Genomic DNA, 15,046 nt, shown 5'->3' with positions numbered 1-15,046 from the left:
CAGAAACAAAACTATCCCAGTTTCTGTGGGACGGAGCCGCGTAGGAGGCGTGTATATCCGTGAGGGTTCGGTTAACACGTTCCACGAGGCCATTGCACTGGGGCTGATTGACGGATGTAGTGGAATGCGCAATGCCGAAGGAGCGGAGTGCTCGCTCAAATTCATGGGACATAAAGCAGCTGCGATGGTCCGTAATGAGGCGTCGGGGCGCACCATGCCGAAGAACGAGATGCTGTTCCACAAACAAAACGGCATGAGCGGAAGAGGTGTCGGGAATGGGCAGTGCTTCGACCCACTTGGAAAAGTAGTCGATCGCAACCAGAATATACCTGTTTCCGGCGGGCGTCTTCGGGAATGGGCCCAAATGGTCCACTCCAACCAGTTTGAAAGGTGAACTCGGCGGCGACAAAGCCTGTGGGGGTGGCTTGGTTATTCGTGTGGACGATTTCCGGTATTGGCACGTCTGGCAAGACGCAACGCGTTCCTTGACGTCTGTGGACATATAAGGCCGCCAAAAGCGCTCCGACACTCGTGCTTAGGTCTTGCCGCGACCAAGGTGACTAGCTGTGGGCGCGTCGTGTAGGCCGCGCAAGACTTACGACCGCAGTGTTGCTGGCACCACTGGCAACCACACGGGTGGTCGACCACGGAGCCGCCTCACATGACACAAAAAATTATCTTTAATTCGATAGACCCGGCGCAGTTTACGGAGACCTGCGCCGGCGGCGGTGCCAAGGGATTGGACTATGGCCGCAATGTCAGGATCTTGCGTTTGCGCAGTCCTGAAATCCGTCAAAGCCGTCACGGGACAAGTCTGGCGAGAAAGGAAATCGGCATCTTGATGAGCAGAACCGCGCCGATGCACTATGGTGAAATCATATTCTTGAAGTTGCAGTGACCAGCGTGCAATCTTGGCATTGAAGTGTTTGGCAGACTGTAGCCAAGTGAGAGCGCTATGGTCCGTGACTATGGTAAAATGACGGCCGTACAGGTAGGGACGGAACTTCTCAGCGGCCAAGACAACGGCGAGGCACTCGAGTTCCGAAGAGTGGCGGCGGCGCTCTACGTCGGAAGGCTGGCGGCTGGCATAAGCTAGAACTTTGTGGTCACCAGACTCGTCTTCCTGCAGAAGGACAGCGCTGAGCCCATCTTGGCTGGCATACGTGTGGAGGACGATGGGGGCCGATTCGTCGTAGTGGGCCAATGTGGGAGGCTTGAGGAGGGCGTGCTTGACGTCAAGGAACGCGAGCTGTTGGACCGGCGTCCAACTCCACGCTGCATTCTTCTTCAGCAGGGCGGTCAACAAAGCGCTTCGCTTGGCAAAGTCCGGAATGAAACGACGGAAATACGAAGCAAATCCAAGGAAACTTTTGAGCTCCTTGGTGGTGGTGGGAGCTCCGTAATCCGTAAGCGCTTTTGGTTTTTCAGGGTCGGGACGGATGCCATGCCGGCTCACAACGTAACCCAAGTACGTCACCTCTGCAAAACTGAAGAATCATTTCTTTTATTTTAAGCGAAGCCCAGCAGAGGTAAGGCCTTCGAGGATGCGTTTGAGTCGCGTTTGGTGTTCTTCAAACATAGCCGGGTAGAAAATTACGTCGTCCAGGTAGACCAACGCCATAGCTAGTCCACTTCATATTGCCTAGGACGCGGTCCATGAGGCGCTGAAAGGTAGCTGGAGCATTCGAGAGACCGAAGGGCATACGGTTGAACTGGTAAAGGCCGTCGGGAGTCACGAAAGACGTCTTTTCCGCATCATTTCCGCATCATCGGAATGAACAGGCACCTGCCAGTAGCCCGAGAGCAGATCTAGGGTGCAAAAATAACGGGCCCCCTTCAGACGATCAAGTGCATCGTCGAGGCGGGGAAGAGGGTACACGTCGATGTGAGTAATAGCTTTTAACTTGCGATAATCAATGAAGAAGCGGAGTGTTCCATCCTTTTTGTGCACAAGGACTACAGGGGAGTACCAAGGGCTACAAGACGGGGCAATGATTCTCTGGTCAAGCATGGGCCCGCGGTTTTCAGTGTTGATTCGACGTTGGGCCCAGGAAGTGCATCCGAGTTCACCGGCGCTTAGAGCCAAGCAACTGCGATGTTCGAGCAGCAAGGCCTTGAGAGAGGCAAGCTCCGTGTCGGTGAGGGTGGGGCCAAAATTAAATGTTTTCCATGGTAGGACCGCCGGCGCTGGAGGGTGCTGAGGTGATGCTTCAGGTTGCAGAGACGCAACCGGTGATCCGGAGTTAAGGATAGAGGCTGTACCCAATTGAATGCCAGGCGTCAGCACGAGAAATGCGCGGCAGCAAACAAACTTGCACCGGCGCTCCTCTTTTGTTCTCTTACCCTCGCGCTGGCGTCGCGCGCTCCTCCCGCGCCTCTTCTTTCTTTGGCGCAGCGCTCCTCGGCGCGCGCCGTAACAATATACTATCATCACACGAATTTCGATATTGGTGGATGTACGTATTCTGTGGAGGATAGATGCTACAGCCTAAATTATAGCAGTGAAGGTTATTTTCTTTGTATAAGCGAGCGAAGCCTGGCCTTGATAATGCCTGAAGAGTTCACTCCAATATTCTTTTTATTCTAATTTCCTACTCGTTTACTGCCTAACCTTCTAGGTACCAAGCCTGATATCTTTGTTCCCGACGCGAGATGTGCACAATGCCCTGTCGAAAATTGGGATCATATATAGTTCTTTACAGAAACTTCAATATGGTTATCGATATCTTAGGCGCCCACCTGCATTGCATACACGTTTCAAAGCAGGACGCACATTTCAAACAAGAAGACAATCGAGAAATTGTTGCCTTGTCGAAACTGTCGAATTCCTTCTCTTTGCATATCTAGATTGCTACAATAAATAGTTCTTCCCCAAGAAAATGACCTAAAACACATCGCCCTGCCTGGGAAACCACTGGTGACAATCGTCCCAAATAAACAAATTCCCGACCGTTATTACCAAACTCTCTGTGCACTTACCTCGACGCTATCAATTCCATTTTAAAATATGCGCGTTAGTTCCGCTAGACTTTTTATCAATATGTGGCTCAAAACATTGTCACGCGATCTGTAGTACTTTTATGCGGTAATATAGGCCCGAACATAGGAATGGTGAAACGAAAGAGACAATAAGATTTTTAAAGCCAGTATAAGAAACAAAATTTGCATGAATAAATATGTACAGCACTAAAATATTTTTTTGTTTTAAATCTAGAAATGTAAACTTATGGCAGCCAGTTTACTGTCATAGCCTTTTCATCAGCAATATTAGCAGGAACTACTTCGCAAATTCGTCGATAATGTGTAGAGGCGAAGAGCCTTTCGAATAAATCTAGCTGACGTAACCAACGTCTTGTTAAATTCTCCCACTTTAGGGTCACACCGGCAGTGATTTAAGTTCTGGGAAACCAAATTGCTCTACAGAAAATAGTTCACCTGTCACTGCAGGCACGTTTTCATATGCCTTTTCTTCATGCTCTTTAAAAAAAAAAGAAGAACATGATCAAAAGAATTTTCTAAACAACTTAGAACGATTAAAAGTGACGAAAACGATCGCAAACTACTTTTGGTAGAATTTTATTTTTATTTATTGTGGATGCAGATCGGCTCACATGAAGATTAGAATTAGCTCTCCAATGTTTTGGATCGAATTCGCAAGATTAATTCATAATTTTGGGTCAGTTTGCTGATGATATAAGCATATTTCAATATTGTCTGCATAAAGTTAAAAACATGTGTGCAGAAGCAGCCTACAGTGGTATGGATGAATCTGTGGATTTCCAGCTCGTTTACATTACGCCGCCACGTTGACGTGTATCAATAAGGTGCACATCATTATCTTATGGAGCCTTTATAAAGTTCTCCTTAAACACGGAAACGTTTTAAAGCTCTAGTAAAAATGAAATTAATATATTTTGGCCGGGATATGTAAGTGGAAATATAAAAGCGAGATACTTGGCAATAGCCCTGGGTAAAGGTGTGCATCGTTGAAATCATAGTTAAAAAGTGAAGGGGACGTGCTGTTAATAAAATACATCACTGCACTTTTAGGAAAATTTATTTTTACTGGTGAGTCATTGCACCAAGCGCAAGAATGAGTAAATGAGGCGTTTATTCGCAATTGATTTTTGGGTCTATTTTTGAGTGATATATAAATAGTACTGTATACAAGCATATTTTTATATATGCTTGTGAGTAGTGGTAAGGGAATAAGGATTTTAGGAATAGCAAGTTTCAAGCACTCAATGTTGACGAACTCCAGATAATACATCGGGGGTACAGAGTTTAGTAAATTATAAAGAACGAACACAGAAAATAAACGAGCAGTCCGTCTAACCAAGCAAAGAATTTCATAAATGCATTTATTTTGAGTAGGATATTAGAATGTAGCAGCGTCAAAAATTTTAGAGCTATCTCCAAATATAGCATCTACCTGAGTGCAGAGGAAGTCGTGCAAAAATTCAATTATTTGTGTTACAATAAAAAGCCCTTCCCTAAATCCCTGCTGAAATGTGCAGCTTAGGAGACCGCTACGTTCTCAGTATTTTGCATAAGAGTTAATTGCCTAGACCCGATACAAAAAGCAGCAGAGAATAATGACGCCGAAGAAGCATGTGCGCATCAGTGAGTATAGAGGAGAGCAAGAAGCAATAAGGGAAAATTTTATGCGAAACGAAGCGCACCGGGTGCAATAACTCAATCATTTATCGGATTCCTCGGTCCTGTGGAGAGGATTGCATAGTGCAGGAAGGAAGATGTGTCAGCTGTTTGACAAGGCAGCACTCCGCACATTGTTGGGGAAGTCTGGCGCCTACCTTGCTTTGCACTGCAAGAACTGCGATAAATGCATGCAATGGAATGCAAACGCCCAACCGATTTTCATTAGATACAGTTACGGAAAAAGAACTCAACTTGTACAAATGTATTGGGAAAATAAAAGGTAAGCGGGCAGGCGGGGTATGAAAGGTGGTCAGCAGGTGCATCTGCTAGTCTGAAGATTCCGAAGGACACAGGCCCACTCGATGGCTCGGGTTTTGATGTCACATACGCTGAATTTGTATTTATTTATTTATTGACAAATACTGCAAACCATTACGGCCCCTGCAGGAGTGGTGCAAGGAAACTAGCTGCCAGCTTGATACATCATACACATTGCTCAAAACCATAAAACACGCAGAAACACACAAAAATCTTGGAGAAAGCCATGGTGAATCGTACAAATAAAAAATACAAATGAGAAAAATTACATGAGATAATCTTCGAGTTCCTTCGCGAAATTATTTGATTCCGTTATTTTTACCGACAAGAAATTCCAATCTGCAATGGTTCTTGGAAAAAAAAAAACTTTATTTGAATGCTTCCATGCGCGCAAAAATTGCGACCAAGAAATTATTGTGGCTATGTCTGGTTTCGCGCTGTCGATTCTGTGGAGATATTAGTGCTTTTGTTCAGAATCGTCCTAGTCTATGTATTTCTGTGCTGTAGTTGTTTTCTCTAGTGCTAAATATCCACCTTATTTTCTTGCTTAAAGCCACGAGCCTAGGAATTCTTGCCGTAGGTCGGAATTCTATGTTTCGTTGAGGTTTTAGCTTCTTCGCGCTAATTATTCTTGGCCTCAGAGCACATGTTACAAAAATATTGAACCCTTCAATCAATTAAGAAAGTCACCCAAATTATTACTGTTTACTTCACTTAACACGCTTTCCGTCCTCACTATGCTTATGAGCTGTAATGAGATATACGTGAAGTTATAAAACAAAAATTGTGTTTAATTCGTATTTCTAATTTCTTATGTGTCCAGGCTAATTGTTACTTTATTGCCAAGTCGTCATGTTTGTCACGTGCGAAAGAGCGCAGGGCTTCAGCTGAGAAGATCAATGCCACAGTTTACAATCTAACAGGCAACGCCTCCGCCTTACTGCTTACTCAGTGTAAGCTGGAACGCCAAGGAGCTAGTGCATGTAGGCTGTATGCAAAATGCGATATGATTTCATTTCTCGCTCTTTCTCGGGAGAAAGAAACAACCAGAACGTTTACTCTACACCTTGATCTCTTTATTTCTAAAAGCATTGATTCTGGGCTGTGTTCGCGTCTCATAGCTATAAGTGTAATTTCTTAAAGAGCAGCTGCTCCCTTGCTGATGTCTCTAAGGCTGCTTGCACCTGCTTACGGAGGAGGAGGGGGAGGGGGAGGAGAAAAGGCAGGAAGGTTAACTGGAAGAAGAAACCGGCTTGCTACCCTGCACTGGGGGAAGGGGATGATTGGATATAAAAGTGATGGGTGAGAGAGGGATGGGTGAGGCCAGTATAGTCGCATCACAGCCATATAACGTCACATCACGTCACAGCGATATCACGTCAGATCACTGCAAAATCACAGCTTATCGATCAGGCCCGTTGTTTTCATTAAGCGGGACAGTGCCTAGGAAGTCTTCACCGCCGACCATGGCTGCGGCCACTGACCTAGAATTTTGATTTCCGTCAGTGGACGTACATCTAGACGCTCACGTGCACGATAGAGACACAGTCTTTCTACACTGAGATGCATAATGGAAGTAACGCTGGAACCGCAGCGTTTGTGTTCATGCGATACGCATGTAGGCTGATTATTCTCTGCTAGCTGGGAGCCTGAGACTATGTCAGTTATATGAGGAAAGTGGCCACGACAATCCGTGGAGCAATTCTTATTCACAGCTCCCTCAAACTGAAAACAGTAAAAAACCCAAGCTTTTCTGACACTTCGTCTTAACGAAGTTCCTCTCATTTCTATTTTCCCGCCTTGCAGATTCCTGTCTACAAAGGGGCTGATCGCCCCATCGATGGACAATGGGACTATGAAGAGACATATTTTGGCCCCGACAACTTCGGGAATGCGAGCAGACTGTATCCGATGGGTGATAATGCAGCCCCAGACAAAGACAAGTACGGATACATTAAAATGATAGAAATGATTCAAAGCAACCCGAACAACCTGACTTTGGTCCTTCTCGGGCCGCTGACAAACATGGCTATAGCACTTTTGGTGGAGCCACGGCTAACTGAGAATGTCAGTGCTATTTACATCCTAGGTGGAACAATTCACGGTACGTCCTGATTCATCAGCTTCGACCCAGAATAGTTAACCCATTGCTTTTCATAGCGCGCGTCAAGATGTTTACGTGGTGCATTAATAATGTTGCCAGCCGTGCTAGTTTTTTCACTTTGATTTCACAGAAAGTTAATGGCATCCCTTTATTCGAATACCTAAAATCTCGTGTTGCTGTTCATGACATTTCAGTAATAGTGAGAGCTGTTAGAGTGTAACATCATCATATGTCTCCTTATAAACCGGAAGAACACAAAAAATGTAGGTACGGTCAGTCCCTGTTGCTCTATAATTGTCCACAAAAGTGCTGCAAATGTCATGGTGAAGCTTATTATCTGAAGATATTATTCTAGGCACGGTTGAATTAAATTTCCCACTCTCTCTTCTCAGACACGACACGGAAATTCGGGCTCACTTGCTGATGGCGATAATCTGAAAGTCCTATTTAGAAAGAGTGTGAGCAGAAATGTCGCTCACTGAAATGCTTGGATCGATAGCGATACATTTTCAAAACAGTTCACATAGAAAGCACACTGATGAAATATAGGACTAATGCTTCTATTGCAGAAATAACAGACAGAATATTATTAAATAACATCCAAGACTCTTTCCTGAGGCAATGAAGGATACTCGAACATACATTTAAGGTAAAACCCCTTTAGGTAATAAAGCCGCGTTTTGTGCGATTCTTCATCTCTTCAATTATTTGCAATAGACAGGTTGGTATTCTTTGCGATCAAACTCTCATTAGCTTTTGCATGATATGTTTTTACAATAATCCGCGAAGAGAAATCACGCCTCTAAATAGAGTAGCAAAATTTAAAAACTGATTTTGATATATTGCCAAAGAAGAAAGACTATTATTTTTCACGTGCCTGATAGTAAACTACAATAGAGAATGCCACTAGTGCAAGATAAAAGAAAGATGATGAATGCACATCACAGCTGAAATCAACAAAATAATTCTCCATCGGACGTCTGGCTAACCTTTCAATCGCACTTTTCATTAGCCTCATGCCCGAAGGAGCATTAGTCTTTTTCAAGCTGCATGGACTTTCGGAAGAGAACAATGTTTGCATTTTGAAAGTTTTCCGCCGACAAATCTACCTTTCGGCGTAGTAGTGCGCATTTGCTGCTCATCAAACAGACTGATTCCAGAAAATCGTTCTAGTAAAGCGCAAAAACCCAACGCATTCGTGAGCAACTTCTCTAATGTCAAACCACTGCTCTTACTACCTCCACAGGTAGGGGCAACATCTTGCCGGGCTCAGATTTCAACTTTCTCACCGACCCTGAAGCGGCGCTAGTGGTGCTGCAAAGAGCGCTGTGTCCAGTGCACATTATTCCATGGGAGACAGTTCTGGAATCGACAATACCATGGGTACGTACGTGCACATTTCTCCTGTTTCTCACATACCATGCAGACAAAGATAACATGTTTTGAATTAGTTGCGTGCTTCTTGGAATACAAGAACGCATGGGAGGTCATAACGATTGCGGAACGAGATTTGGCCATCTTCGTGATTATAGGAGTCGAATTAGACAAAAATATACTACTTGCTATATAGGTATTTTCAAAGCGTTTTGAAGCATTTGCTGCATTGAATGTTTGGAAATGTCGAAGAAAGTACTTTTCTGGGACACCATCTGTTTGTCTATATATATTTTTTATTTATACGCAGGTTGCTGAAAACAATTCATGCACCAGATTCGCTTAACTAAGACTCTTTTGCAAAATTCTCAGAAACCATTTTGTAGGCGCACAGTTAGCGAGAAACAGAAGTCAGGCTTATATTTTCTATTGAATCTTTAGTACGCCAAATGCTATGATCTTCACTGGCGACGCTCGTCCTGTCTGCATCTTTTCTGTGTCCTGTATCCTGCGTAGTTTTATGTCTTCAGAATGCCTTACCAACTAGCCTCTGATCACAAACTTTTTATTAACCCTTATAGCATGTTTGTTACTTCATCTACTATGTAGTCTTTTGATCCGGGATTAGTTATAAAAAAATGGCTGCGGCTTAGCTGGTCTAAGCCCGGTTATGCAAGCAAAAGCTTTGTTATTCTTTGCTTATACTGTGCTGCTGATCCAGGTTAGACTCATATACATAACTGAGTTCACAGCAGGAACTCAAGGCAGCGCATGGTTAGACACGGTTTTCTCTTGTTTAATTCCTTCATGGCTCCCTGCGCATGTCAAGTAAACGCACCTGAATCACTGGTTCCAATTACCGACCTCTCCATGGCACTCTCTGTACATCAAGGACTCCGCGGCCGTGTGTAGACGACACGAAGGTGTTGAGGGCATTTTAAAGGCAGATGAATCCAGATGGACAGTGGTGGCAATGTACGAAAAGGGGCTTGAATGCTGTGTGGCGTTGTATCAGGCAACGTTGTGATATGTACCGGTAAGAAGAAAGTTTGTCAGGTGTGTGATGCAGAAGGTGAGCAAAGCAGAAGAAGCGAGCGTTGCTGACTCCGTGCACCGCACATGAAAAAGACGCGCGGCTCCGGCTCCTCGCTCGACCCCTGAGGTCAAATTGTGGCTCCCGTGAAATTGGCTTGACAAGGCCAGCAAATCCGCTTTAAAAATCCGCGCCTTCGTCGTTGCACTGCCGGCCATATGCAGCCGTGTTCGGTTAAAAGAGCTACAAAAATTGCATAATATTGCGACCAAGTTGCCGCGAACTGTTTAAATTTTTATTTGTTCTTGTTCGACAGCCGCTGGCATGCGGTCTTATCATTGTGATTCTGGCGCACTTATCAATTCTCTATCCCGTGCTTGTTCATGTTCGTTGTCGCGTTACGTCGCGTCATCATTTTTTTTGTTGTTGTTTTTTTTGTCACGAACGTTGCGTCGGGACGAATCTCGAAGATTCCAGCCGCTCGCGTGTGTTTCTACAATGTTGCAGGTCATGCTAGTGCCGTTTGCGGCTTTATCTACTTCTTTCCTCGCACCTTTAAATTCAGTGCTGACAAGTGAATCGGGAATTCTTAGTTCGACGATTGACGAGAACGTTTGTTTGCTATCGCCGCCGCCACGTTTCTTAGTTATTTTGCAGGCTTAAGTCAGCCCAATAAAGAGTTAATTTCAGTACCATCACGCCTGTGTCGTCGTTTGGTGCATACGGCCTTGTCACCACTACGTAACTATATCTTGTTTCTGCAGATCCTTGGAGTTTTGATATATATTTATTTTATATTTATTTATGCTTAGTATCAGGAGTGGGTAACCATATCATGATAAGGCCATGTTGCCGCTGACAAAATACAAGAACCTGCACAAACACGCATAGTTACGCTAGACCATCACCTCATTAGTGTGATACAATTCTCGAAGACATAGCATACGTGTTCAGCTATACCACGCGTATCCAGTTAACGTCAAGCAAATATTTGCATTAAGACTTCGATATCTTTCCTAATCCTCATTATAAGGAGCATGGTAGTGCTCTATTACTGGTTTATGTGTTAGGACAATACCTGGCTAGGATGTAAACTGTTGCTTTTTGTATTTGCAGGGGTTATACGAGAGCATAACAAACAACACTAGAGGAAGCCCTCTCCGAAAGTTCCTTGGTGACATTACCTCGCTGACAGTGAACTGTTGTATGGAGAAGAAAACTGGGTTCAATCTGGGTGACTGGATCGCTGTGCTGGCTGCAGTGAAACCAGAAAGCGTCACCAAAACTCTGGAGCACCGCGTTTCTGTAGAGCTTACAGGCACTCATACCCGCGGGCAACTCGTGCACGGGTGGCTAGATTATATGCTTACAGAGGTGACGAGAACCACCACCATTATAAGGGGGTTCAACATGAGCGACGCCGAAAAATATTTCAAGAAAACATTCGATCAACCTTCTTTAAGATACACAACTGACATGTTTTGTTGTTAGAATAAAAGAGATAGGTTTTTTTTACAGAAATTAGTGTATTGATCAATACCTGACAGACGAATGAAGCCATTTTTTAAATCTATCATTTCAAATGAATGGTTTGTGTTGGCATGATTTGGCGCTTAAATGGAGTATAACACCCAAAAACGACTAAGGCTTTGAGGATTGCCGTATTGGAGAACTCCATAATATTTCTAAAACATGGGGTTGTTTAACATGCGTTATCTTCTATCCCATAGCACAGGCATCTTACGTTTCGCCTCCATCGAAACCTTGCCTTGACCAAACATGGGTCTTGTCACCAGCATCAGTAGCCCAGCATCTTGGCTCAGAAAACCTACAACAAAATTTTAAATAAACTCTGTTTGAATTTTTAATTATGTTAGGTTTTAGATAACAACCGCGCTTGCGACCGTGACAATGCAAGTAAATCGTGGTAACCTGCCAATTGGTTAACTAAATAGTTGCAGTTTGTTTTATGCACTACAGAACGGCGCTTTGATGCAATAAGTAATTTTTGTGTATTGCCATTACTCACAGCGTTTGACTTTAGGAACTCGATAAAGCTATTGCACTGGGCGCCATACAATAAGTTTGGGAAATTGGTACGTAAAGCGACGGACGCCTATAAACTTCCTGCTTCATTACCGTGTGCCTCAAACCTCGGACGTATCTTTCAGCTTCGAGAATCAACGCAGTGCGGGCAGGGCTTTCGGGGCCATTAGAGGAAATCACGTGGCTTGTGAGCCACTCAAGGGCACCATTGAATTCTTGCTGTGGAATTAGTGCTGAAGTGCTAATTTACAGCTTGTGAATCATTGCAAATCTCTAACCACTGCGCTTATTTTATTCTAGTGATAGACATTGCTATGCCGGACCTACTTTCATAGAAAGTCGGTTGCCAATCATTATTTTATAACAGGTGGCTTTGTTATCTTTAAAATTGAACCATTAAAATTTATTGGAGGAACTCACTATTTGTCACACGTGCTAATGTTTTGCCGAAAAAGCCATGTTTTTATCTTAAACAGCCCATGGTAGAGTACTGGTGGGCTTACCGAGAACCTCAAGTGGCAAGCCTATGGTCGGCCCGCGCTCGGCCCTTGTAAATATAGCCGACTAAAACTCATCGGGCCGACCTTGTCCACTGACCTCGGCCCGATATCTGGTATTGACAATGACCGAAGAACGGCCGATCGTCGGCAATCGACCTCGGACCGACGAGTATGACCGACTTGGCCAGCCTACTGCCGCGCTAGGGTCATGCACGGACCATGGCTTACCCTTACATGGCCCAACCACTCCTGCGGTACTCGCTGCCAGGTCTTTCACCCATCTCTAATCAGTGGTCTACTCATTTGTGGCTTATGGTTTACCCATTAAAACGTCTTCAGTTTGATTGTGTATGGAAATTACTGCTGCGGCAGCATTTTTAGATGCGCATCTTTTTCTCACAGCGGGCTCATCAGCAATGATGACGTTCTCCAGGCAGGTGAAAAGCAACCTATACATATGTAGTTTAAAAAAGCCTGATCATCGAAAAGGGTAGATTTAAAAGGCATTTTTTATTATTTTTTCTTAAATAATCGAAATTGGCTCAAAACCCTTTTAATAATCAAGTGGCAATTTTCTACACCTTATTAGGTTTGTAAGGCTTCGCTGCAATTTATTCCAGCTTTCAGCTTATAGGCTGTGTTGGAGAGGTCGCGTTTCCTGTTCCTTGTGCCCGCCGTTCCATTACTTCACTGTTGCGAGCCATCGATTGACTATACTGCAGCGGCCTTCCCGGACAGGACGTCACTCAGGTACACGTCGCTTTTCAGGCATCCTAGAACACATACGAAAGAAAAAAATCAGCCTTCATTCCGTACTCATAAAAATAATTTTCTAGCCTGATAAAGTGATCAAGGGCTGTCACTTAGGCACTTATCATAAGGACCTTCACAAGGGATCAGCGGTGGATTTCGGTGTTGTTGTCATCGGATGATATCTGAAGTCAACTGAAATATGGGATACACAATTTTACACATACATGGCGTTCGACCGGGTATCACACAGGAAATGGATCTATAAACTCGAGCATTTATTTGGTGATGGTCACATGACCAAATTGATTGGCAATTATTTAACGGACCGTTACCAATTCGTTCATCATGACGGACATATCTCTGACATCATTCCAGTGGTATCCGGAGTCCCCCAAGGATCTGTGCTGGCACCTCTAATATTTTTGCTATTTATTAACGACATAACAAACCAAACTGATTTAAAAATGAGACTATTTGCAGACGACTGTGTTCTCTACCATGAAGTTAGACACCCGTCGGACCAGGTCAAACTAAACAGGGCATTAAACAATGTCTTTCAATGATGTGAAGACTGAAACATGGTAATTAACAAAGAAAAGACAGTTTCTATGTCCGTCACAATGAAAAAATTCCCACTTAAGTTCACCTATGGCTCTGACACTACTGCACTACGAGCTGTAATAGAATACCGATATCTTGGCATTCTTATCACATCGGACTTAAACTGGACAATGCACGTGCAGCATATAGCAAAAAAAGCCATGAACAAGCTCTTTTTCCTTAAACGTGCCTTAAATAATTCGCCTTCCGGAATAAAGCTCCAGGCATACACTACGCTTCTCCGCTCAATGCTAGAATACGGCAATATCGTATGGTTTCTCTACATAACAGGCTGCTTAAGTAATTCGCCTTCCGGAATAAAGCTCCAGGCATACACTACGCTTCTCCGCCCAATGTTAGAATACGGCAATATCGTATGGTTTCCCTACATAACAGGCTGCAAAAACATACTCGAAAGTGTGCAGCGAAAAGCTGTGCGATTCATCTATAACTGTTACAGAAGGACAGATTCACCGACTGAACTTTTACATCGTGCGGGGCTTCACACTTTATCTAGCCGGTCAAGACTGCATCGCCTGAAATTCTTATACCTACTGCTACACAATTCATACAAGATTAACCCTGAAGACTTCGTGAAAAAAAATGTCAGTCCAGAATAACACGCCATAAACATCCCCCCTTTCCTGAAGAATTTTTCTGTAGCAACAACACTTTTTACTTTTCTTTTTTTTCCGCGAACAGTGCGCGATTGGAATGCCCTTGACACCTCAGTTGTAAGGCAACCTACAGTTCAAAAATTCTTAGAACTTGCCGAGCCTACTTTCTTTGTTGTCATGAAGCTGTCTGAATTTGTGTCAAAGCGCCGGTGATATATGCTTTTCATTGTATAACTGTTTTTTGGTGTTTTTTGTGCTATTCTATGAAGGTTTTTCATATTGAATCTGCCGCATCAGCAATTATGTCCATGTCATGCAGTTCATGTCCACTTCCGTAAAAACCCCATTGGGGTTGACAGTGTATCAAAATAAATAAATAAATACTGCCTGTCCCAGCTAAATAAATTTAATCCAAGGGATAAAAAAGACATTTCAGAGGCAGGCGAAGGAATCCAGTTACATATTTGTTGGCCGCTACCTTGAGCGCCCAAGAAATGACGTTGTTTGCAATTTTTAATTGACATTATCTACCTAAATGACTGATTATTGACTTACACAATAAATTGTATTTGCTATATTGAAGAGCACCCGCACAAACCAAGCTTCATTATTTGAGACAAAGAATTCTCACGTCTGCAAGTTTTTCCCTGATAGATTAGGAAACCCCGAAAATAGAAAAATCAGATGGCCGGATAATGTAAATGCGGCCTTAACTTGGCTCGACAGCCCAGTGCAGCGGTACAGCTAAAAGTTGGCGATGATTCCTTCGCCCGTGCCAGCACAACCGTTCAACATGTTTGTATTTGGTTTTTATTTGTTACAACTGACAAATAATATTCCACTCGTTTATATCCAGTGCGCCAAACGGCTGACGCGAAACAAGCATTGCCAGCATATCACCTTTACTCTGTAAGGGTGCCACCCATCATGGCGGCAGGTAGTTTCGTCCTCTCAAAATAATGTTGAGAGCAGCACAATTACGGTGCGCAAATGGACTGCTAACAGTTACGGTATCAAGATTGCGCGGAATACGCCTATATAT

At 43.8% G+C, this 15,046-nt stretch overlaps 1 protein-coding gene across 1 annotated transcript in view; it reads left to right on the top strand.

The window, feature by feature from the left end:
• The window catches only part of LOC146193766 (uncharacterized), a 57,059-nt gene extending 47,987 nt beyond the window's left edge, over positions 1-9,072 (top strand). Inside the window, exons 5-7 of the mRNA XM_084600599.1 lie at positions 6,784-7,081; positions 8,328-8,464; positions 9,037-9,072. Of these exons, the coding sequence (XP_084456725.1) occupies positions 6,784-7,081; positions 8,328-8,464; positions 9,037-9,072 (471 nt within the window). The remainder of the gene's footprint in view (positions 1-6,783; positions 7,082-8,327; positions 8,465-9,036) is intronic.
• The last annotated feature ends 5,974 nt before the right edge of the window (positions 9,073-15,046 follow it).

The sequence above is a fragment of the Amblyomma maculatum genome, chromosome 4 (assembly GCF_055883805.1).
Source record: "Amblyomma maculatum isolate TAMU_Amacu chromosome 4, ASM5588380v1, whole genome shotgun sequence".
Taxonomy (NCBI): domain Eukaryota; kingdom Metazoa; phylum Arthropoda; class Arachnida; order Ixodida; family Ixodidae; genus Amblyomma; species Amblyomma maculatum.
The sequence above is the reverse complement of the archived record's forward strand: the minus strand, read 5'-3'. Positions and strand labels throughout refer to the sequence as shown.